Here is a 23054-nt window from a genome sequence, read left to right on the forward strand (position 1 = left end):
TCCTACTCACCGACCCCGGCATGGATCCCTCCTGAATGACTTGCCCGACGGTGCTCCCGCTGTCTTCCTCCAGCTCCTGTTCCAGGACACCTCTCAATGACCGTGTAGAGAGAGGCTCTCTCCAAGCTCCCGAGCTCCTGGCCCAAGGTCACCCCCCCCATAAAGGGGGCTCCCTCAAGGGCCACAACAGCCTAACACTCCATCACTCAGTTCTTCCACCCGCCAACTCCTCCTACAACAGGTAGCAACCTACCCAAGGTAGAGGGTGCCACACTTTTCTTATTTTTGAATTTTCGAATTTCCGTATTGTCGACGTTTCCGATTAAGATTTTCTGAATTTTCGAATTTACAGATTTATTCGAAATAACGAATTTCGATCATAACGAATGACCCGAAAAACAAGAAAAAAATAAAACGAATGAAACGAAAACTAACACCTTTTTTGGCAGTGCACATGTCACTTTAGCATAGTGAAGGGATTGGAAATCTTTGTATAAGACAATAATATGATATTCTCTTCCTAGATTCACATCATGGCTTCTGACGCTATTATTCCGATTGTGTGCGCCTACATGGTGATTGTAAGTAAACGAACACTCCGCTCAAAATAAAACAAACCTTGTGATATCTTCGGGGACCCAGTGCTTCAGCCACCCCCCCAGCTCTTTCTGTCTATAGTTTGGGAACCCCTTGCTGGAGATGCAGGAGAGGAATTCAAAAAAGCTAAGGTGCCTTGGAAGTTTGAATTTGATTGGTGAAGCAGCGAGCACAGAGAGATAGCGGAAGTGAGGATGTCTTTGGAGTCTGGCTGCAGTCAGTGACCGAGCTCACAGAAGTTACAATTAATAACTTTTCTGTCTTTAGCTGCATTTGCAGCACCTACACCAACCCTTTCCTGGTTATTTCCTGGGGTACCAGCCCATCCCCCATATTAATCAAGGTGCAGAGAGACTATAGCATCCATTAAACACTTGGGGGGGGGGGGGGTCTGTTTATTAATAATAATTGCTCTACGATTGCCCTAAGCATTTGCACAGTGGTCATGAATAATAACCATAATATGTTTAATATGATCGCCAGCTCTATCTTGTGGCCCTAATGCAGTAACCTCCTAAATGAGGGTTTTAAATAAATAAATACCCCATTATGGCCACTAAATGGAGCTGATGATCATTGGATATACAGTATCTCACAAAAGTAAGTACACCCCTCACATTTGTGTCAATCTTTTCTTCTATCTTTTAATGTGACAACACTGAAGAAATGACACTTGTCTACAATGTAAAGTAGTGAGTGTACAGCTTGTATAACAGTGTAAATTTGTTGTCCCCTCAAAATAACTCAACACACAGCCATTAATGTCTAAACCGCTGGCAACAAAAGTCAGTACACCCCTACGTGAAAATTTCCAAATTGGGCCCAAAGTGTCAAAATTTTGTGTGGCCACCATTATTTTCCAGCACTGTCTTAACCGTCTTGGGCATGGAGATCACCAGAGCTTCACAGGTTGTCACTGGAGTCCTCTTCCCCTCCTCCATGATGACATCACAGAGCTGGGGGATGTTGGAGACCTTGCGCTCCTCCACCTTCCGTTTGAGGATGTCCCACAGATGATCAATAGGGTTTAGGTCTGGAGACATGCTTGGCCAGTCCATCACCTTTACCCTCAGCTTCTTTAGCAAGGCAGTGGTGGTCTTGGAGGTGTGTTTGGGGTCGTTATCATGTTGGAATACTGCCCTGCGGCCCAGTCTCTGAAGGGAGGGGATCATGCTCTGCTTCAGTATGTCACAGTACATGTTGGCATTCATGGTTCCCTCAATGAACTCTAGCTATCCAGTGCCGGCAGCACTCATGCAGCCCCAGACCATGTCACTCCTACCACCATGACACAGTTTGTAGACGCTATAACTTTTGGGCAAACCAATCAATATACGCTTATTGCGATTTTTTTTTTTTTACCAAAAATATGTAGAAGAATATATATTGGCCTAAACTGATGAAGAAATTTTGTTTTTTAAAAACATTTTTGGGGATATTTATTATAGCAAAAGTAAAAAATATTGTATTTTGTTTTTCAAAATTGTCGTTTTTTTATAGCGCAAAAAAAAAAAAGAACGCAGAGGTGATCAAATACCACCAAAAGAAAGCTCTACTTGTGGGGAAAAAAGAACGCAAATTTTGTTTGGGTACAGCGTCGCTCGACTGCGCAATTGCCAGTTAAAGTGACGCAGTGCCAAATTGTAAAAAGTGCTCTGGTCAGGAAGGGGGTAAAATGTTCCGCGGTGGAATCGGTTAATGGCTGTGTGTTGAGTTATTTTGAGGGGACAACACATTTACACTGTTATACAAGCTGTACACTCACTACTTTACATTGTAGCAAAGTGTCATTTCTTCAGTGTTGTCACATGACCCGAATAACGAACCCCATTAAAGACAATGAGACCCGAATGTCAAAAATCAAAAGTGCCCGATTTGAAGGCTTATATGCAAGTAATTGGGTATAAAATGGTTATAGGGGCCCGGGTCCTGCTGGGGGACATGTATCAATAACAAAAAAGTTTGTAAAAAACGTAATTTTTAAATGAGCAGTGATTTTTTTATTTTTAAAGTTTAAAAGCATAAAAATAAAAAATTCCTTCCAAGATAGTGCCTGGGGGGTCCCCTTAGTCTACCTGTAAAGTGGCAGATCTGTACCATGTCTAGAATCTGCTACAGCAATTATTGCATTTATAAAGACAAAAAAATGAAATAATGAAAGTAACAGGTGCGTAAAAATTGATCTTTGGGTGTCGGGGGCGCCTTCCCACCGTAACCCTATAGAGATACTCTTGATGAAAGCAAAAATTGACCTTGCAGTAAAAAATTGCAATGATATGCATCTGTCAAACAGGTGCAGAAAAATTGGTCTTTGGGTGTTAATTTTGCCCATGAAACCTATACCAAAAACATTCTTCCAGATTAAATGATTGAACACACTCAAAGCTAGGCAGCCTCAAAGTCCTGCAGAGATTCCACATCCCAAAAAGACTTAATCAGTGACATCGGCTTCAGGGGCTTCATAGCTGGTAATCCAGGACTGATTCATTTTTATAAAAGTCAGACGGTCCACGGTGTCTGTGGACAGACGCGTTCTATGATCAGTAACGGAACCTCCTGCATGACTGAATGCCCGTTCTGAAAGCACACTGGATGCAGGGCAGCCCAAAAACTCAATAGCATACTGGGCAAGTTCTGGCCAGTGGTCTATTCTCATGACCCAGTAAGTCAGTGGATTGTCAGCTGGAAAGCTCTCCGTCTCTGTTTTGGCCCCCGAAGTAATCGTCCACCATGTGATGCAGACGCTGCCGATGGGATGTGGAAGCTGACAGCCCTGGGCGGCGAGGCTTTCACTGCTTCAGCCAATCAGGGCTTGCAATGCACTGTTCAGCACCGCAATGCATTGTGGTCGGTTCGGGGGGGCGAACAAACGGTCGAACGACCCGTTTGTTCGGCTGTTTGTCGAACAACTGAACAGCGAAAGTTTGGCTCAAACTTATGCTCGGGACGAACCGTTCGCCCATCCCCTATTGTGGGAATAAGGGGTGGAGTGATAATGGGGATTAGGGATGGGGGGGTGATGAGGGAGGTTTATGTTCCCTCAATACAGGATTAGTGATATGAGTTGTGGTATAACCCTTTGCTGATATGGATTATACATTGGAACAATGATTTGATTAGACAATTATCGTAATTGGGGAGTAGGGGTGTAGCTTGTAACTATAGGGTTTCCACATTATCACTCCACCCCTTATTCCCACAATGCCCACTAAATTAACCCAATGTGCTTCAATACGTGCAGTATGACTATGCACGTTTCCACTATAGATGGTATCATGATCTATTTATGATACATTTTCAGATGTCTAGTTCTAACCACATAGGAACTAACGACTATCTTGGAAAACGAGGAGGACCGTCCTTTGGCACCATATGGGTGACAATGACCGTTTGTAGGAGGACAATTAAATGTGTTTCGATTTTCATGTTTTTGACTATCAACCACGAGGGATGTAATAACAGTTGATTACCCAGTATATCCATTGTTTAAATAAGAAGCTGTAACTGATATATGTACCATTCCATTTTTTTGTGTTCTTGCTGAAACTTTTCCTGAAGAAGCGGGTTATCTCCTGCGAAATGCAAACTGCGTCGAAATTACAGCAACTCACTATGCTCTACTGTGGTGGAGCTATCAAGAACCTGTACTTAAGGAGTATTAATGATCTTGGTTATATTTTATGTGCAGCTTTTGTGTGTTTTGTATGTCTTTGATATGTATATATGTGTATTTTTTTAATCATGTAATAATAAATATCTTTTGATACTCTTTATAAAATTTGGGTACCGTTATATTTAGTTTGCTAAGGTCCATTATTTTGTATAAAAAAATTCAAGTTTCTAGGATGTGTCTCCTAAGCTTAGCTCCGTTTCATTCCCTTTCCTGCCACAACTCTGCCACCACTATTACAGGCAAATAACGTCTGTCAAAATGACAGTCAGGCATTGCGACCTATTACGTTATTCTGCCCCCCTAATCTCCATGTTCCATCTCCTAATTACCATGTGGAGAGCCGGACACATGGATTTCTAGCAGGTTTTTTTTAAAACACATGATTAGAGCCTGAGGCTCTAATTGGCTTCAAAAAGGTTGGGCTCGGGGCATTGCGCCCTGAGCCCACCCACTTGTGACATTAGCGAATCAAAAATCGCTACTGTCTTCCTGCTTCTCCTCCCAGCCAATCGGGACAGGAAGCGGGTCCTAAAACTGGATTGGCCAGGCCAAACACTAGAACTGTTGTATGACAATTTCCATCTTGCCCGTTTTCTGACTCGCTCTGCTTCCTCTTCAGCCGTACGCACAAGTCTTCATATTCTGGGGCCTCCTGTGGTTTCTGGAATGGCGGAGGGGAACAAGTTTCAAACGAGATCCGGTATTCAGGTGGGTCAGTGAACACATTGGCAATCATTTAAGTATTTACATAGATATTATTGTGGATGTGGCCACCTAGTTGAACATATATAAAGAAAAGTCACAGCAAGCATTCCAAGAGTGGGTGCTGATCTCACTGTGGACTCATCTTTGGCATTGGCTTCGAATAAGGCAGATATTTCCTCCCCTGGGCCAGGACTGGTAATATACACTGCTAAAAAAATAATTAAAGGAACACTTTGAAACCACATCAGATCTCAATGGGAAAAATATCATGCTGGATATCTATACTGGTATATACTGAGTAATGTGTTACAATCTATACTGGTATGGACTGGGTAATGTGTTAGGCTCTATACTGGTATGGACTGGGTAATGTGTTAGGCTCTATACTGGTATGGACTGGGTAATGTGTTAGGCTCTATACTGGTATGGACTGGGTAATGTGTTGGGATCTATACTGGTATGGACTGGGTAATGTGTTAGGGTTTATACTGGTATGGACTGGGTAATGTGTTAGGATCTATACTGGTATGGACTGGGTAATGTGTTAGGATCTATACTGGTATGGACTGGGTAATGTGTTAGGAAGGAAAGGATGCCACATCGTTTGATGGAAATGAAAATTATCAACCTACAGAGGGCTGAATTCAAAGAGACCCCAAAAATCAAAGGGAAAAAATTATGCAGCAGGCTAGTCCAGGCGAGTGTGGGGGCCATTCATTGGTATCAATTCCTTCATCCTCCAGGAACTGGTTGCATACTCTCGTCCCATGAGGCCGGGCATTGTCGTGCACCAGGAGGAATCCAGGGCCCATTTCATCCCGATACCTAATGGCAGTCAGGGTGCCATTGTCTAACCTGTAGAGGTCTGTGCATGCCTCCCCAGACCATCACTGACCCACAACCAAACCGGTCATGCTGAACGATGTTATAGGCAGCATAATGTTCTCCGCGGCTTCTCCAGACCCTTTCATGTCTGTCACGTGCTCAGGGTGAACCTGCTCTCATCTGTGAAAAGCGCAGGGCGCCAGTGGCAGACTTTCCAGTTCTGGTGTTCACTGGCAAATGACAATCGGGCTCCACGTGTCGGGCAGTGAGCACAGGGCCCACTGGAGGACGTCGTGCCCTCAGGCTACCCTCGGAAGTCTGTTTCTGATTAATTGGTCAGAGGCATTCACACCAGTGGCCTGCTGGAGGTCATTTTGTAGGGCTCTGGTAGTGCTCATCCTGTTCCTCCTTGCACAAAGGAGCAGATACCGGTCCTGCTGATGGGTTAAGAACCTTGTATGGCTCTGTCCAGCTCTCCTAGAGTAACTGTCTGTCTCCTGGAATCTCCTCCATGCTCTTGAGACTGTGCTGGGAAACACAGCAAATCTTCTGGCAATGGTACGTATTTGATTTGCCATCCTGGAGGAGTTGGACTGCCTGTGCCACCTCTATAGGGTCCAGGTATGGCCTCATGCTACCAGTACCAGTACCAGTGACACTGACCCCGGCCAAATGCAAAACTAGTGAAAAACTGTCAAAAAAGATGAGTATGGGGGAAAAAATGTCAGTGGTCTCCACCTGTAAAACCATTCCTAATTTGGAGGTCACCTCATTGTTACCCATCTAGTGCACCTGTTGTTAATTTCATTCAACACCAATGCAGCTGAAACTGATTAACAACCCCCTCTGCTACTTACCTGACCAGATAAATGTCCCAGGAGTTTCATTGACTTGATGCTATACTCTGATTAAAAACTGTTCCTTAAATTTCTTTGAGCAGTGTATGTTGGGCTGGTGGCCCTAAGTGGATAAGCTTCAAGATTCAGGTATCGGGACTAGCAGTCAGTGACACATGCTGGGCATTGGAGATGAGCAAACGTCTAAAAAATGTAATGAATTGTGGTTCAGCCAAACTATTTAATAAATCACACATCTCCAAAATTTGTAGATTCCAAACCAAAAGTCCTTTAGAAGCTGAAGGTAATCAGAGCCAGGCTAAATTAATAATTTGGGCTGAATGGTTTGGGAAGCTGACCTGGTCGCAGTCAAGCTAAGGGTTGACATAGCAGAAGCAGACATATGATGGGAGCAGCATTTGGCCTCTTTTTCCCCAGATGCCTTTTGGGAATTCAAACCCCTAAAAATAATTCAGATTTGACTCTGGACCTCCAAATTTATAAAACCTGATATGAATCTAAGTCCATCCAAATTTCGGAGTCCGCTCTGCTGGGCTTTATATAGCTACCTGCTCCCCATTCAAGCCTGGCATTGCAGCTCCTGGCAGAGGAAGGTCTTTCCATTTATGAGGCCGGATGCTGATGATTACAATGGAGGCCAATACTGGAACATGTGAAAAAGAGTGTCACAGCAAACCACATCCCTCAGAAACACCCACCTCTCTCCATGCCCACCAATCACTGTGCCACCATGGCACTCTTTGCATGGTATACACATTATTTAGCCTACATAAATCCAACCCCACCAATAAAGGGCCACTATATTGCATTTTCCCTCCAGGCTAATGGTGCCCAGTCCTCTGCTAGATGAAGACATTAGTCCGGGCTCCACGTGTTAAGTATTCTTCATGTTGTAGTACTTGGTCTGTGTGCCTTCTGTAGACTCTTGTACTCTTTGTACTCCACCATTTGTTAAACATAACCATCCACATGTAAACTATATTTTACCAACTCATTGTAACATTGTAAGTGATGTCCTCTACCTAGCATCTGCTTTTGTCTATTTCTGAGACAATTCTAATATATTTTGTATATACTTCATATGCCGATTACAATATAACATTATTAGGTAGTGTATTGTGTTTCTTTTCATTTCTATATGTGGGAATAGATGATTTACTGTTAGAATAGCCCACTCTAAGGGTCTGACACTTTCCACCTTTCTATGCAGGTTTACCAAGAGAAAACCTCCTTTTTTCGAAAATCCTGAGCAGCTGGATGATGCTGATGAGGATGTCCTTGCTGAGAAGGAAAGGGTTAACACCTTGAAAACAACAGATCAGGATGAGGAGGTAATATTTTCATACTGCTAAATGCAAGTCCACCATGTAAATATACACACTCAATGGCGGCTGGTGCTCAAAATTTTTTTTGGGGGGGTGGGCGTAAAGAAACTGAAAAATTCGGAGGAAAAAACATCAATTGCAGCCACTGTGCCCATCAAGCACTGCCACTGTGCCCATCGAACGCTGCCACTGTGCCCATCGAACGCTGCCACTGTGCCCATCAAACACTGCCACTGTGCCTATTAAACTGTGCCCATCAAGCGCAGCCATTGTGCCTATCAAACTGTGCCCATCAAACGCTGCCACTGTGCCCATCAAACGCAGCCACTGTGCCCATCAAACCCTGCCACTGTAACCATTAAATAGTGCCACTGTGACCCCCCTCCACCACCCGCTCAGCGTCTGCCCGGCACTTACCCTGTCTCGGTCAGGCAGCGGGGGAAGGCGGCAAGCGGTGAGACCTTCTGTGTCCTCCGTGCGTCTCCTCCCGATAGGCGCCCAATTGTAGCGCTTTTCCTTTCAGCCAATCAGGTGATGGGTAACAGACCCACGCACCTGATTGGCTGAGAGGCGGTTCAGCGTTAGGAAAGTGAATATTCATTCTCTTTTTCTAAGACACCTGGGTGAACTGCGAGCGCAATGCTTTGCGCTTGCAGGTCACCTTTTTTGAAGCCTATTAGAGCCTATGGCTCTAATCAGGTGCTTCAAAAACACCCCCCCTGCCGCTGGAATTCAGGTGCCTGGTGTCCAAAAAGGGGCCGGATGACTGAATAGGGGGTGGTGACAGTGGCCACGGATAGATTCATGCAGTGCATGAATCTATCTATTACACATAGAGGGGGTGGCTGGAGAGAGGCGGTGGCGCCCAAGCACCCCTAATGGACGCACCGCCACTGATCACACTCCTGTATATTAGTTTCACTTCATGCCCTCCACACTATCTGAATCAGGCTGGCAGTGGGAGTGACTGCTCTGCTGGATGACCATAGAGGAGGTGGTGAGCAGGAGTGAATGGTCATAGTCATTCTTCTTTGTCAGATTATTAAGAGTACCCCATCTATCAGCCAAAGGGCGCTATATAGACCAGTTTTTACACCCCAGAGAAACCCCTTAAATCTCTTTTCAGGTCTCAGGGATCAGTGGGAAGAATACCCCCCCACCCTCCAACCTTGCTTGGTGTTGGTCCTGGAATTATGCCGGCACTATCAAATAGAAGGTCAATCAGTCACAGCTTATGGAACCTCTGGAGGTTCCCTGGTTGAGAATGGCTAGTCCAGCCTGACCTAGAAGTATAATAAAAATATCAATAGAAGTTACAGATTTTTGTAACTTTGTAGCAGTCACATGTGACTCTTCTTGTATTGGCCCATTTTTGAAATTTTGTATCAATTTACAAATGTCACAACAATCAGATGTCCTTCAGAATCAAAGCACACATTGAATTTGTGTTATTACCCTTCCAGAGACCAATCATCCTTGTGGACAGTTTACGGAAAGAGTTTGAAGAGAAGTCAGGCATGTGTGGATGCTTCAGGAAGAAGAAGAAGAGAATGGCCATCAGTCACAGCTCATTCTGCGTCAAGAAAGGTCAGTTCCTGTTCATTTCTGTTCCTTTTAATGACTTTTGCCAAAGCACCCATATGTGGTTGGAAATGTGCGGCCAAAAGACCCATGTGTGGTTGGAAATCTGCGGCCAAAAGACCCATGTGTGGTTGGAAATCTGCAGCCAAAACACCCATGTGTGGTTGGAAATGTGCAGCCAAAACACCCATGTGTGGTTAGAAATGCGCAGCTAAAACACCCATGTTTGGTTGGAAATCTGCGGCCAAAACACCCATGTGTGGTTGGAAATGTGAAGCCAAAACACCCATGTGTGGTTTGAAATGTGCGGCCAAGACACCCATGTGTGGTTGGAAATGTGCAGCCAAAACGCCCATGTTTTGTTGGAAATGTGCAGCCAAAACACCCATGTGTGGTTGGAAATATGCACAACGACCTCTATGGCCCAATTTTATTTTCCTGAATGCAGAAGTGAGCCCACATGACAGTGCATGTCTGTTTGTCCCACATAAATGATATGTTCTCTTTTTCCATAATTTAACATCACAACACATTTCAGATTTATTATAACAGAAATACTTTAACCTTTAAACACCCAGATCATTTATTTCCTGTGCAGAAAGAATTTGCTTTGTGGCTAGGAGGAAAGATGACAATTTTACTTTCAGAGATTTATAAATATCACTATCAGTTTTTGTCTGTTTTTATCTTTTGAAGGTGAAGTCTTGGGACTTCTTGGCCCCAACAGAGCCGGCAAGACCACATCTCTGCTGATTCTGGCGGGTGAGATGAAGCCAACAGCTGGACAGGTGAGGCATGAAAAAGGCGTAGGAGTAGAGGACTTCAGGTCTCATGGTTGGAGGTGCTACAGGAACTTCTCACCCACTGTGGTTATGGGGGGATCAAAGCAAAAGGTTTCCTGGAAAATACTGCACCACCAAAATGCAATCAATAGAATGTTACTGAATATCACAAATGCATCTACAATCAAGAAAATTATTAAAACATCTACAACCCCAGTGATTTGTTACTCCTTCTAAAAAAAAAAGGTTAATGTCCGTACATGGATGGCTGGTTGAACATATGAGATTCACCTATCCAAATTTCCTTACAAGTTTTATAATGGGCTCCATTACTAGTAGACCTGGAGAAAATGTCCAGCTTGGCATTATTTTAATCCACCTTTCTGGATGCCCTCTGCAGGTGGTGCTAGGCAAAGCAGGAGACCCCCTTAGGACTGAAGATTCTGCAGCACTGGGCTTCTGTCCTCAACACAACCCCTTGTGGCCCAACCTTACTGTGAAGGAACATCTGGAGATCTACGCCGCTGTGAAGGGCATGAATAAAGAGGACACAGACCGTGCTATCAAACGGTAAGTTAACGTCTGCACCAAATCATCATGATGCCCCTCGGGAGTTGTCTGACTCCATTCCTCTGGTCTCCTCAATAATGTTTGGCCCTGGCAGTCTCATCCACAAAAATGTTGATTCCATCGTTATGCTTTTAGATTGCTGGAGAAAACAGGGCCTAATGGAAACTCACACAAATACATACAAGTCCCTATGAACCTCTATCTCTACACCTTAACCTCACAGGTTAATAAATCCTAACTAGATTGTTCTTCTCATTATGTCTCCATATTTTCGTCTGCAGGGTGAGTGAAGCTCTGGAGATGAAGGACCATCTTGATAAACCAGCAAAGAAGTTATCAGCTGGGGTCTCCAGAAAGGTGTGTTCTCAATTAAGTAGATGGTGTTGAGAAATTCTGGATAACAGAAGAGGATCTGCAGAGCTGGCCAAGGCCATACTCTCACAGGCCACATCCTCAACGTGAACCTCTCAGAGCTGCAGGGTCTTTCCCATCTCCACACATTCTGCTTCTGAAAACCATTACATTTATCTGGAGCCATAAAGGCCAGATTGTTTTTTGTCCTTCTTTGAGTCCAGGAGCCTAACAATAATTAATGATAGTTGTTAATGTAGGTGTCCAAAATGTATATAATAGTAAATACTCCCAGAATATGTTGGAAGGCTTATGAATCATCAGTCATCATCCAGCTTGTCCACAAGTCTATTCATTTTCTATTCATTTTCTATTCATTTTATCCGCTTTACTAATATCTGTAATTATTCTGCACATGTAATGTAACTGATATTGGCTATCCTCTGTGCTGGATTAAGACTTTAGAACACAGAGGAGCCATGGTTAGAATGGTCAGGTTCCAAAGAATTGCAAATCATTCCCTGGCATGGAATTCGCCATGTATTTCCTCAAAAATTCATACAGTTATCAAAAACATTAAGTATCAATAATGTTGCCAATTTTTGTGTTGTTTAACATAGTAGAAGCGAGAATTGGCCTTTTAGATCTCAGTTGTTCCTTAGGTGTGTTTTGCCATCGGCATGTTGGGTAATCCCACCATCGTTCTCCTGGACGAACCTTCAACTGGTCGGGATCCAGAAGGACAACAAAGGCTTTGGTGAGTCTTGTCACAAGTTGGTAATACCTTAAAGAGTTGTTTTTACCTTTTTATTGCAACACATGGCAAGAGATTAAAAGAGAAGCATGGCGATATTTATTTATTTTAATCATACTTACCTAGGTGGATGCAGCATCGCTCCGATGCTGCATTTTTTCCCCACTGGCTCTAACACTGAGAACCGAGTGATCAAACAAAGCTGAACGCTCCATTCTCAGAGCTCCCTAAGCAGAGAGCTGCTGACTGCCTCTGCTCTGCCCCCTCCTCGTTCACTGGAGTGATGGGCTATGGAGGGGGTGGGGGGCAGCTGGCTCAGGCTCTCAGCAACTCACTGAGAGGCTGAGCCAGGTGCCAGTCCAGGCATGTGGAAGGATCCCGACAATATGGTCGCGATCTTGCCCAAGCCTGGACCGACTCTGTGACATCAGCAGACAGCGGGCTTCAGCTGAAAAAGGGTCACAGGAGTGCAGAATGAACTGCGCTCCAGTGATCCACAGGAGAGGTACAGCCAAACGAGCTTTCCCCGTACTTATGCTTTAATTGTTCCTGCAATCTTCCCTGGACACAGCAAGACTTCTTCCCTGGACACAGCAAAACTAGGCTTCATCCATGTTGATGTATTTGCTCTCTCATACACACAAGTGTATTAATTGGTGTTCCTTGCTGCCACATGACCTTCTGACATCAGACTGAGCAGTAGAAATGAGATTAAAGAGAGTCCCGGAGCTAAGGACAGAAGAGAAATGGGCGCAGGGAGGGCATGACAGTGCTGGACAGCACAGTTGCCGTTTTAAGAGCGGTGTTTCCCCTTCTAGAAAAGGGGAAGGGTCTGGGAGAAGGCGGTGCTCAGAGCCGAAGAGAGGAAAGGTGAGGGGGAAGTGACGTCAGTTGAAAAGCAGAGGAGGAAGCGATTCCCATCCACCCGCCCTGAGTTGGTTAAAAAGGGGGTAAGGGACAGGTCAGGATGACCCGACAGTGTTGGGTCACTGGAGAAGGAGAAGATAGAGGTTACACGTATGGAACATGTGGTACTCATCCATGGGATGGGGGTTGTTTCTGGTACCCATCCATGGGATGGGGGTTGTTTCTGGTATCCATCCATGAAAGGATGGGGGTTGTTTCTTGTACCCATCCATGAAGGGATGGGTTTTTTTTCTGGTACCCATCCATGAAAGGATGGGGGTTGTTTCTGGTACCCATCCATGAAAGGATGGGGGTTGTTTCTGATACCCATCCATGAAAGGATGGGGGTTGTTCAGGTACCCATCCATGAAAGGATGGGGGTTGTTTCTGGTACTTTCAGGTTATGAGGGGTTAACCTGGAAGGGTTAAAAAGGGTAGGTCACTGTGAAGGTTGGGTACCGCCTCCGAGTCAGGGGTTTCCGACTCCAAAACCTGGTCAAGTCATTTTGTGAAGGATTTGGAGGGGGGAAGTTTTGGGGATAAAAGGTGTGATCAAGATACTGGGCTTAAGTCCTACAAATGCCATGGTCCTTCGGGCCTTATGAGTGTGTAGGTGTAGTACTAGTGCCCATCATCGTGATCATGTAGCCACATCTGTCTCCTCCATTTATAAAAGTGATTGAAAGTGATACTAAACACACATTGTTTAATTTACATTGTCCCTTCTATTTCTGTTTGTGGATGATGGCACTGTCTATTTTAGGGAAAAAAAAAAAACTCTAATGCCGCGTACACACGAGCGGAAATTCCGCCAGAAAAAGACCGATGAGAGCTTTTGGTCTGAAAATGTGTGTACGCTCCATCGGACTTTTGCTGGCGGAATTCCAGCCAGCAAAAGATTGAGAGCAGGTTCTCAATTTTTCGATCTGAAATTCCGATCGTCTGTACCAATTCCGACCCGCAAAATTCCTACGCATGCTTGGACACAATTCGACGCATGCTCGGAAGCATTGAACTTCATTTTCTCAGCTCCTCGTAGTGTTGTACGTCACCGCGTCGAAAGTTCAGCGAACTTTTATGTGACCGTGTGTATGCAAGGCAAGCTTGAGCGGAATTTCCGTCGGAAAAATCTTGGATGGTTTTTCCGACGGAAATTCCGCTCATGTGTATGCGGCATTGTACATTTTTCCTAATTGATATCCAGCTGTCACATGACCCAGCTCTCTCCCAGCCTGTCTGCGGGGAAACATAAGCAGGAGGAGCTTCTAGTCCTCTGCTGCTGGTCACATGTTCAAAATTTTAAAAAAAGCAGCCCTTGCAATACAGAGTAAAAATAAATAATTAATATCAATAAACTGTAATTAAATTATCATACAAACATACACTATATTACCAAAAGTATTGGGACACCTGCCTTTACACGCACATGAACTTTAATGGCATCCCAGTCTTAGTCCGTAGGGTTCAATATTGAGTTGGCCCACTCTTTGCAGCTATAACAGCTTCAACTCTTCTGGGAAGGCCGTCCACAAGGTTTAGGAGGGTGTCTATGGGAATGTTTGACCATTCTTCCAGAAGCAAATTTGTGAGGTCAGGCACTGATGTTGGACGAGAAGGCCTGGCTCGCAGTCTCCATTCTAATTCATCCCAAAGGCGTTTTCTGTCAGGTCAGGACTCTGTGCAGGCCAGTCAGTTTGCTTCATCCATGTCTTTTATGGACCTTGGAGGTTTAAATACAAAAGTATGACACCTTAGACCAGGGGTCTTCAAACTATGGCCCTCCAGTTGTTTAGGAACTACAATTAGTATCATGCTTAGTCATGTCTGTGAATGTCAGAGTTTTACAATTCCTCATGGGATGTGTAGTTCCACAACAGCTGGAGGGCCGTAGTTTGAAGATCCCTGCCTTAGACTTTTCTTGTGTATTCAAGGAGAGCCATCCGAGCGGACTTCAAGAACAGGGAAAGGGGTGCCATCCTGACCACCCACTATGTGGAGGAGGCCGAGGCTGTGTGCGACCGCGTGGCAATAATGGTGTCCGGAAAACTCAGGTGAGAAGGAACGATGCCAGGACTGAGTCAGGGGAGACTTTTTATGAAGCCAGGAATGCATTGAGGGAGTAGAGGTGTCTTACATGTTTGATTTCTGGAACATTGATCCAACCTACCTGTGTTATGGGGATGCAACTCAAACGTCATAGTAGAGACACGAGGAAGGATAATGTAATCCAGGATGACTTAGCTCTGAAATCACAGAGGTTGGAGATGGAGACCTCACTGCAGATATGTTAAACCAAATTCCCCCCTACTGTGGCCGAATCATATTTTTCCATCAAGAAGATTTTTTGAATGTGTTTAATAAAGGAAGCACAAATAATATAGAAAAGGTAACAGCAGAATATAACAATTTTCTGGTCTACTTGTCCTTCAGAATCCTTATTTTTAATGTAAAAGTTAAGAAAACCATTTGCACCACTCACTATTTTTTTAATGGAAAGTTATAACCGGGTTACTGGGTCAAAGTCCAGCCCTCCTAGAGTCTAAAAGGACAATAAACTGGCCCTTTGTTTAGAAAGTTTGGAGACCCCGATCTAGAATATAAAAAAGTTTTGCTGTTATTGGTTGAACTGGGTATCTTTTTCACCAGACTATCTACTGTATGTAACATGCACTTTAATAAGTCACAGCATTTCTCCCCCAGGTGTATCGGATCCATCCAGCATCTGAAGAGCAAATTCAGTAAAGGTTACCTCCTGGAGATCAGACTGGAGGACACGCAGCAGGTTGATGTGATCCACCAGGAGGTCCTCCATCTCTTCCCACAAGCTGCCAGGCAGGACAGGTAAATCAGCGCATACTCTGCAAGATTACAAGACCTCCAGTAACGACTGAGCCTTCTACCTCCATTATGGATCGATTCATGGTTCCCCTATGATGATTGATCCTTAGTTGTAACCTCTAGGTGCTGATGGTACGCAAATATGTGGCCTCTTGGTGGGTGGGCCTTAGCGCCAAGAGGCCACATATCTGCGTACTAATTTGCGGAAAGCTAACTTAACTTCTTGCCATTGGGAGCTTTCCGATCATGTGACTGCCGTGACAGCCAATCACAACGGTCGCATGATCACAAACCCCACCCTGCCTTCCAGCATCTGAAACCCCTTAAAGGGCTCCAAGGGGTATTAACATATCACTTAGATGACAGTTTCTTAGATCCCTGGTGGTAAGGGACCCTTAGATCCCAGCAACAACAGGCTACAAGTGATAACAGATCGGTGAAATTCTAGAAAATCTTCCAGATCCCTTTAATAATAGGTGACCAGGATCCATGTACAAGAGGGATCCATAAGTAAAGAAGATAAGTTCTGTCTGATTCTTAAACCAAATTGTTCGGTTTCAAATGCTGCTTTATATATTGACAAATGACAAACCTCTTTAGACTGTGCAGGCAGTATGGTCACCTGCTGACTTCCACAGACAGCTTAACTCTTCAATATGACACAGATGTTGAATCCAATGCAATTTTACTTCAGCTAATTGCAGTACATCGGAACCTTTTCTAATCTTTTAAAGTGTAAAAAGGCAACCACTTTCTCAAGTTCTCCCTTTGTACTAACACTGACTGGGGAAACATGGAAGAAATGGGTAAGGTCTAACTGGGACCTAACTAACTAGCGCTAAACAGGAGGGGAGAACCGAGGGAGAAATTAAATCACATAGTAAACAAGTTGTAGTGGCCCAAAACCACCACTAGATGTCAGTATAATACAATATTAAACAATGTAGAAAAAATGAAAGTGGGGTTGAGTACAAATACTGCAAGGTTGTGATGGATGACAGGTGACCGTTGCTTTATAGACTTGTTGGGTTTAGTGATTGGATGTTTCCATTGATTGTCAGTCTTTACCCAGCAGGTTCTCCTTGGATGACCTTTACTTCATAGACTTGTTGGGTTTAGTGATTGGCTGTTTCCATTGAATGTCGGTCTTTACCCAGCAGGTTCTCCTTGGATGACCTTTACTTCATAGACTTGTTGGGTTTAGTGATTGGCTGTTTCCATTGAATGTCGGTCTTTACCCAGCAGGTTCTCCTTGGATGACCTTTACTTCATAGACTTGTTGGGTTTAGTGATTGGATGTTTCCATTGAATGTCGGTCTTCACCCCCCAGGTTCTCCTTGGATGACCTTTACTTCATAGACTTGTTGGGTTTAGTGATTGGCTGTTTCCATTGAATGTCGGTCTTTACCCAGCAGGTTCTCCTTGGATGACCTTTACTTTATAGACTTGTTGGGTTTAGTGATTGGATGTCTGCATTGAATGTCGGTCTTTACCCCGCAGGTTCTCCTCCTTGTTGGTCTATAAGATCCCAATGGATAACGTCCAGTCTCTGTCCCAGGCCTTCCTACACTTGGAGAATGGTAAGAATATACAGTTGGTAATGGAGTTGAAGATGAATGTGAATGACCCCACAGGACGATACGAAGGTCACTGACATTTGTGTATTTTCTTTACACAGCTAAACAAACGTATAACATCGAGGAGTACAGCTTCTCCCAGTCCACCCTGGAGCAGGTAATGGCACTGATATCCAATGAACACTGAGAAATATGGTGATAAAATCCCTACTTCCTTGATGTGATTTATTTTGTTATGTAGGCTTGCAGATGGTTAGGAAATCTAATACGGGTCTCAGGGGACAGCAGAAGTAGGGAAAAAATGGAAGATTTATCTTTTCTAACTTGCTTTATTTTCCTGGCCATGTTTATGAATGTAAGGTGTGGTAAGAAGGAGCTTATTTTTTGTTGCTTGATTACTGACAGGTCTTCCTTGAGTTGGCCAAAGAACAGGAGAAAGAAGACTTCCACTTGGATTCACCATTCCGATGGATGCAACGGGGGGGTGAAGAGATATAACATTGTCTGTAATATTATTATTATTATTATTATGTGCCTTGTGTGTGCGGCTGAACCCTCTGCCTTAGAAGTTGCACTGAGATGGATATTGTGGTGGAAGCCGAAATCAAGTCACCTGACCAGCGAGGAAAGCATGACAAGTGTTGGAGACTTCCAGATTATGAAGCCTTTTGAGCCGTGTTTTCAGGGATCTATAGATTAACAATTACATGTAGATTCATTCTGTGCAAAGTGGGCAAAAAAAAAATGTTCTTTAGGCTATTTTCTTAATTGGACAAATGTTCTTTTATTATGGGCAGTAAAATACCACATGATGGCCACTATATGGAGTTAAGGAGCATAGGAAATACATAGGTCTTTGAAACAAGGGATATAATGTAATAATCTTAGACAGCACAAAGGGAAATAACAAATACATGTAAACAATGGTTACATTTACCTATCACCATTACCAATGGTTACATTTACCTATCACCATTACCCAATGGTTACATTTACCTATCACCATTACCCAATGGTTACATTTACCAATCACCATTACCCAATGGTTACGTTTACCAATCACCATTACCCAATGGCTACATTTACCTATCACCATTACCCAATGGTTACATTTACCTATTACATTAACCAATGTTACATTTACCAATCACCATTACCACTTGCTTACTGGGACACAGAATTGTTGACATTTTTGCAGATTTATTAAAAAAGAAAAACTGAAATATCACATGGTCCTAAGTATTCAGACCCTTTGCTGTGACACTCATATATATAACTCAGGTGCTGTCCATTTCTTCTGATCATCCTTGAGATGGTTCTACACCTTCATTTGAGTCCAGCTGTGTTTGATTATACTGATTGGACTTGATTAGGAAAGCCACACACCTGTCTATATAAGACCTTACAGCTCACAGTGCATGTCAGAGCAAATGAGAATCATGAGGTCAAAGGAACTGCCTGAAGAGCTCAGAGACAGAATTGTGGCAAGGCAAAGATCTGGCCAAGGTTACAAAAAAGTTTCTGCTGCATGTAAGGTTCCTAAGAGCACAGTGGCCTCCATAATCCTTAAATGGAAGACGTTTGGGACGACCAGAACCCTTCCTAGAGCTGGCTGTCCGGCCAAACTGAACTATCGGGGGAGAAGAGCCTTGGTGAGAGAGGTAAAGAAGAACCCAAAGATCACTGTGGCTGAGCTCCAGAGATGCAGTTGGGAGATGGGAGAAAGTTCTAGAAAGTCAACCATCACTGTAGCCCTCCACCAGTCGGGGCTTTATGGCAGAGTGGCCCGACGGAAGCCTCTCCTCAGTGCAAGACACATGAAAGGCCGCATGAAGTTTGATAAAAAACACCTGAAGGACTCCAAGATGGTGAGAAATAAGATTCTCTGGTCTGATGAGACCAAGATAGAACTTTTTGGCCTTAATTCTAAGCGGTATGTGTGGAGAAAACCAGGCACTGCTCATCACCTGTCCAATACAGTCCCAACAGTGAAGCATGGTGGTGGCAGCAATCATGCTGTGGGGGTGTTTTTCAGCTGCAGGGACAGGACGTCTGGTTGCAATTGAGGGAAAGATAAATGCGGCCAAGTACAGGGATATCCTAGATGAAAACCTTCTCCAGAGTGCTCAGGACCTCAGACTGGGCCAAAGGTTTACCTTCCAGCAAGACAATGACCCTAAGCACACAGCTAAAATAATGAAGGAGTGGCTTCACAACAACTCCGTGACTGTTCTTGAATGGCCCAGCCAGAGCCCTGACTTAAACCCAATTGAGCATCTCTGGAGAGACCTAAAAATGGCCGTCCACCAACGTTTACCATCCAACCTGAACTGGAGAGGATCTGCAAGGAGGAATGGCAGAGGATCCCCAAATCCAGGTGTGAAAAACTTGTTGCATCTTTCCCAAAAAGACTCATGGCTTTATTAGATCAAAAGGGGGCTTCTACTAAATACTGAGCAAAGGGTCTGAATACTTAGGACCATGTGATATTTCAGTTCTTCTTTTTAATAAATCTGCAAAAACCTGCTCTCCTCAGGAGGCTCAATGAAAACTATCAAAGCGTGCGTAAACTGGGAAAGAGACCTACAAACAGAATTAACAGAGGCACAATGGGAACACATTTCTATGATAGCACATAAAGGCTCCCTTAATGTCTCGATTCAAGAGAATAATTATAAAATTCTAATGCGTTGGTACAGAACCCCCGTAATTATCCACAAATACTATCCTACCCTATCTGACAAATGCTGGAGATGTACCATTGAAGTGGGTACACTAGAACACATATGGTGGTCCTGTCCCTTAATCCAGCCCTTTTGGACCCAAGTCAGGGAACTGACCTCACAAATATCCACATATACTCTAGAGCACACCTCAGCACAATGCCGCCTTCATCACTCGGACATTCCGGTACATCAATATCGCAAAACGCTAATACCACCCTTACTAAATGCAGCCAAGTTGTGTATCCCTCTCCACTGGGGAACAACAAATGCGCCCACTATCCCGGAATGGCTCAAACGAGTAGAAAAAATTGCGGAAATGGAGGAATTGATCGCCATAGCCAAAGATTGCCCAACCAAATTCTCATACACATGGGCATGCTGGTCCCACTTCTGTACCACTGATCAATATAAACAGTTGACCAACCAAACCCACACAGATCGCGATCCCTAAGACGCTGGCAACTATTATTAACTTCTTTATATCATTCAGAAGCTAAATCTATTAAAGTATGTGGTGGCCGACCTCCCCCACCTAAACAAGGGATGAATGGGGGAGGTCGCCTGACACGTTTTACACGTTCCCACCTAAGGACCCACCAGTTGGGCAATCCTCCCTGCGGGAATGCAAACCCTTAAATATGGTGGCGGAGACTGCAAGATACTACTGACTCTATCCTCTCCCCCCCACTGCCTCCTCCCTCCCCCCCCTCCACTCGCCGTCTTCTCTTCCCCCCTCGCTCCCTACCCCTCTTTATCTTTCTTTTCCTATAAATCTAGGTTTACACCATAAGCTAGGTCCCCTTCAGACAGAATCCTTTCTTTGTATACACTGATGTTCAATCATCCTTAGCTGATCAAATATTGAACGGAAATAGACACTTAACATTAGCCACTGTATTAAAGCAAAGTTTCGATTTTATTGAGGAAATACACCCAAACATCCGTAAACACCAGACAGAACTAATAGCAGTGGAACATATGCATATACATAAGTGACCTTTCACAACTATATCTCATTGTTTTTTATAAGGGTACACCTTACCAAAGTCAGCGAAAGAAAAGTCCCCTTTTCATTTATGTTTCTATCTTTATTACAAGAGTTATTGTCTGTTAACTTTGAATGTCAGTGTTGCCGAATACTGTGTTTTGACTCACTTTCTGTAACCAAAGGCAATGTAAACCTTATTTTTATTCTACCAATAAAATATTATGGAATAAAAAAAAAAAAAAATCTGCAAAAATGTCAACAATTCTGTGTTTTTCTGTCAATATGGGGTGCTGTGTGTACAATATGGGGTGCTGTGTGTACATTAATGAGGAAAAAATGAACTTAAATTATTTTAGCAAATGGCTGCAATATAACAAAGAGTGAAAAATTTAAGGGGGTCTGAATACTTTCCACCCCCACTGTATATGGGAGTTTTTTCGTTTTTGATTTTTAATACATTTGCAAAGATTTCGAACAAACTTCTTTCATGTTGTCATTATGGGGGATTGTTGGTAGAATTTTTAGGAAAATAATGAATTTAATCCATTTTGGAATAAGGCCGTAACATAACAAAATGTGTAAAAAGTGAAGCGCTGTGAATACTTTCCGGATGCTCTGTATACAGCAGGGGTAGGCAACCCCTGTACTGGTGCCGCAAGCGGCAATCAAAGCCTCTTTTTCTAGCACTCGACTCCCTCCCCAACAGCAGAGCAGTGCAGGGAAGTGTTGGTGAGACACTAATACATTCCAATTTCAGAATTCCCCACACCCGCACTGAGGGGGGGGGGGGGGCACTGCACCCCCCACACATTGTAAAAGATGGGAAACATTGTTTGGTTCTCCAACTTTGCTGTAGCTTCGATCGTCAGCTTTTGTGATGGGGAAAAGATTGGGTGCAGTTCTGCTGGGGGAGGGTGGTCCCTGTTTGATGAGAAGGTGATTCAGTAGTGAGACAGAAGAGCATGGGGATGCATCGGTGGAGCAGATATGCAGGGTGGTGCATTGATGGGGCAGATGAGCAGCGGGCTTACAGTGGTGGGACAGAAAAGCAAGGGGGTACAGTGATGGGACAGAAGAGCAAGGGGGTACAGTGATGGGACAGAAGAGCAAGGGGGTACAGTGATGGGACAGAAGAGAGCAAGGGGGTACAGTGATGGGGCAGAAGAGCAAGGGGGTACAGTGATGGGGCAGAAGAGCAAGGGGGTACAGTGATGGGGCAGAAGAGCAAGGGGGTACAGTGATGGGACAGAAGAGCAAGGGGATACAGTGATGGGGCAGAAGAGCAAGGGGGTACAGTGATGGGGCAGAAGAGAAAGGGGGTACAGCTATGGGGCAAATGTGCAGGAGGTACCGTGGTGGGAGGGATGAGAAGAGGGTTCAGCGGTGGGACAGAAAAGCAGGTGGGTACAGTGATGGGGCAGATGAGCAGGGGATTAAAGTTAAACACCTCTCTCCAACCTCAGGAAGTTTTCCATTACCGAACGGATCTTAACCAGCGTCAGTCTGCCCTAGTCAGCTCTTTAGAGCGGGTTGCTGGAGAACTAACACTGAGAGACACTATGATAATACATATTAAAATACATTTTCATAAAATTTCCACAACAGGGGTACATTGGTGGGCAGATGCGCAGGGGGTTACAGTGGTGGGACAGATGAGCAGGGGGTACAGTGGTGGGACAGATGAGCAGGGGGTACAGTGGTGGGACAGATGAGCAGGGGGTACAGTGGTGGGACAGATGAGCAGGGGGGTACAATGGTGGGACAGATGTGCAGGGGGTACAGTGGTGGGACAGATGTGCAGGGGGTACAGTGGTGGGACAGATGAGCAGGGGGGTACAATGGTGGGACAGATGTGCAGGGGGTACAGTGGTGGGACAGATGTGCAGGGGGTACAGTGGTGGGACAGATGTGCAGGGGGGGTACAGTGGTGGGACAGATGAGCAGGGGGTACAGTGGTGGGACAGATGTGCAGGGGGTACAATGGTGGGACAGATGTGCA

General features: G+C 44.4%; 1 protein-coding gene across 1 annotated transcript in view; it reads left to right on the top strand.

Moving 5' to 3' along the window:
* The window catches only part of LOC141113852 (ABC-type organic anion transporter ABCA8-like), a 111355-nt gene extending 89906 nt beyond the window's left edge, over positions 1-21449 (top strand). The window contains exons 26-38 of the mRNA XM_073607175.1: positions 525-581; positions 4890-4978; positions 7868-7988; positions 9446-9569; positions 10260-10351; positions 10746-10915; positions 11197-11272; positions 11929-12023; positions 14858-14977; positions 15627-15767; positions 17265-17344; positions 17443-17498; positions 17747-21449. Of these exons, the coding sequence (XP_073463276.1) occupies positions 525-581; positions 4890-4978; positions 7868-7988; positions 9446-9569; positions 10260-10351; positions 10746-10915; positions 11197-11272; positions 11929-12023; positions 14858-14977; positions 15627-15767; positions 17265-17344; positions 17443-17498; positions 17747-17839 (1314 nt within the window). The 3' untranslated portion in view covers positions 17840-21449. The remainder of the gene's footprint in view (positions 1-524; positions 582-4889; positions 4979-7867; positions 7989-9445; positions 9570-10259; positions 10352-10745; positions 10916-11196; positions 11273-11928; positions 12024-14857; positions 14978-15626; positions 15768-17264; positions 17345-17442; positions 17499-17746) is intronic.
* Positions 21450-23054: the final 1605 nt, after the last annotated feature.

Source organism: Aquarana catesbeiana, linkage group LG12, assembly GCF_042186555.1.
Source record: "Aquarana catesbeiana isolate 2022-GZ linkage group LG12, ASM4218655v1, whole genome shotgun sequence".
In the NCBI taxonomy this organism is placed as follows: domain Eukaryota; kingdom Metazoa; phylum Chordata; class Amphibia; order Anura; family Ranidae; genus Aquarana; species Aquarana catesbeiana.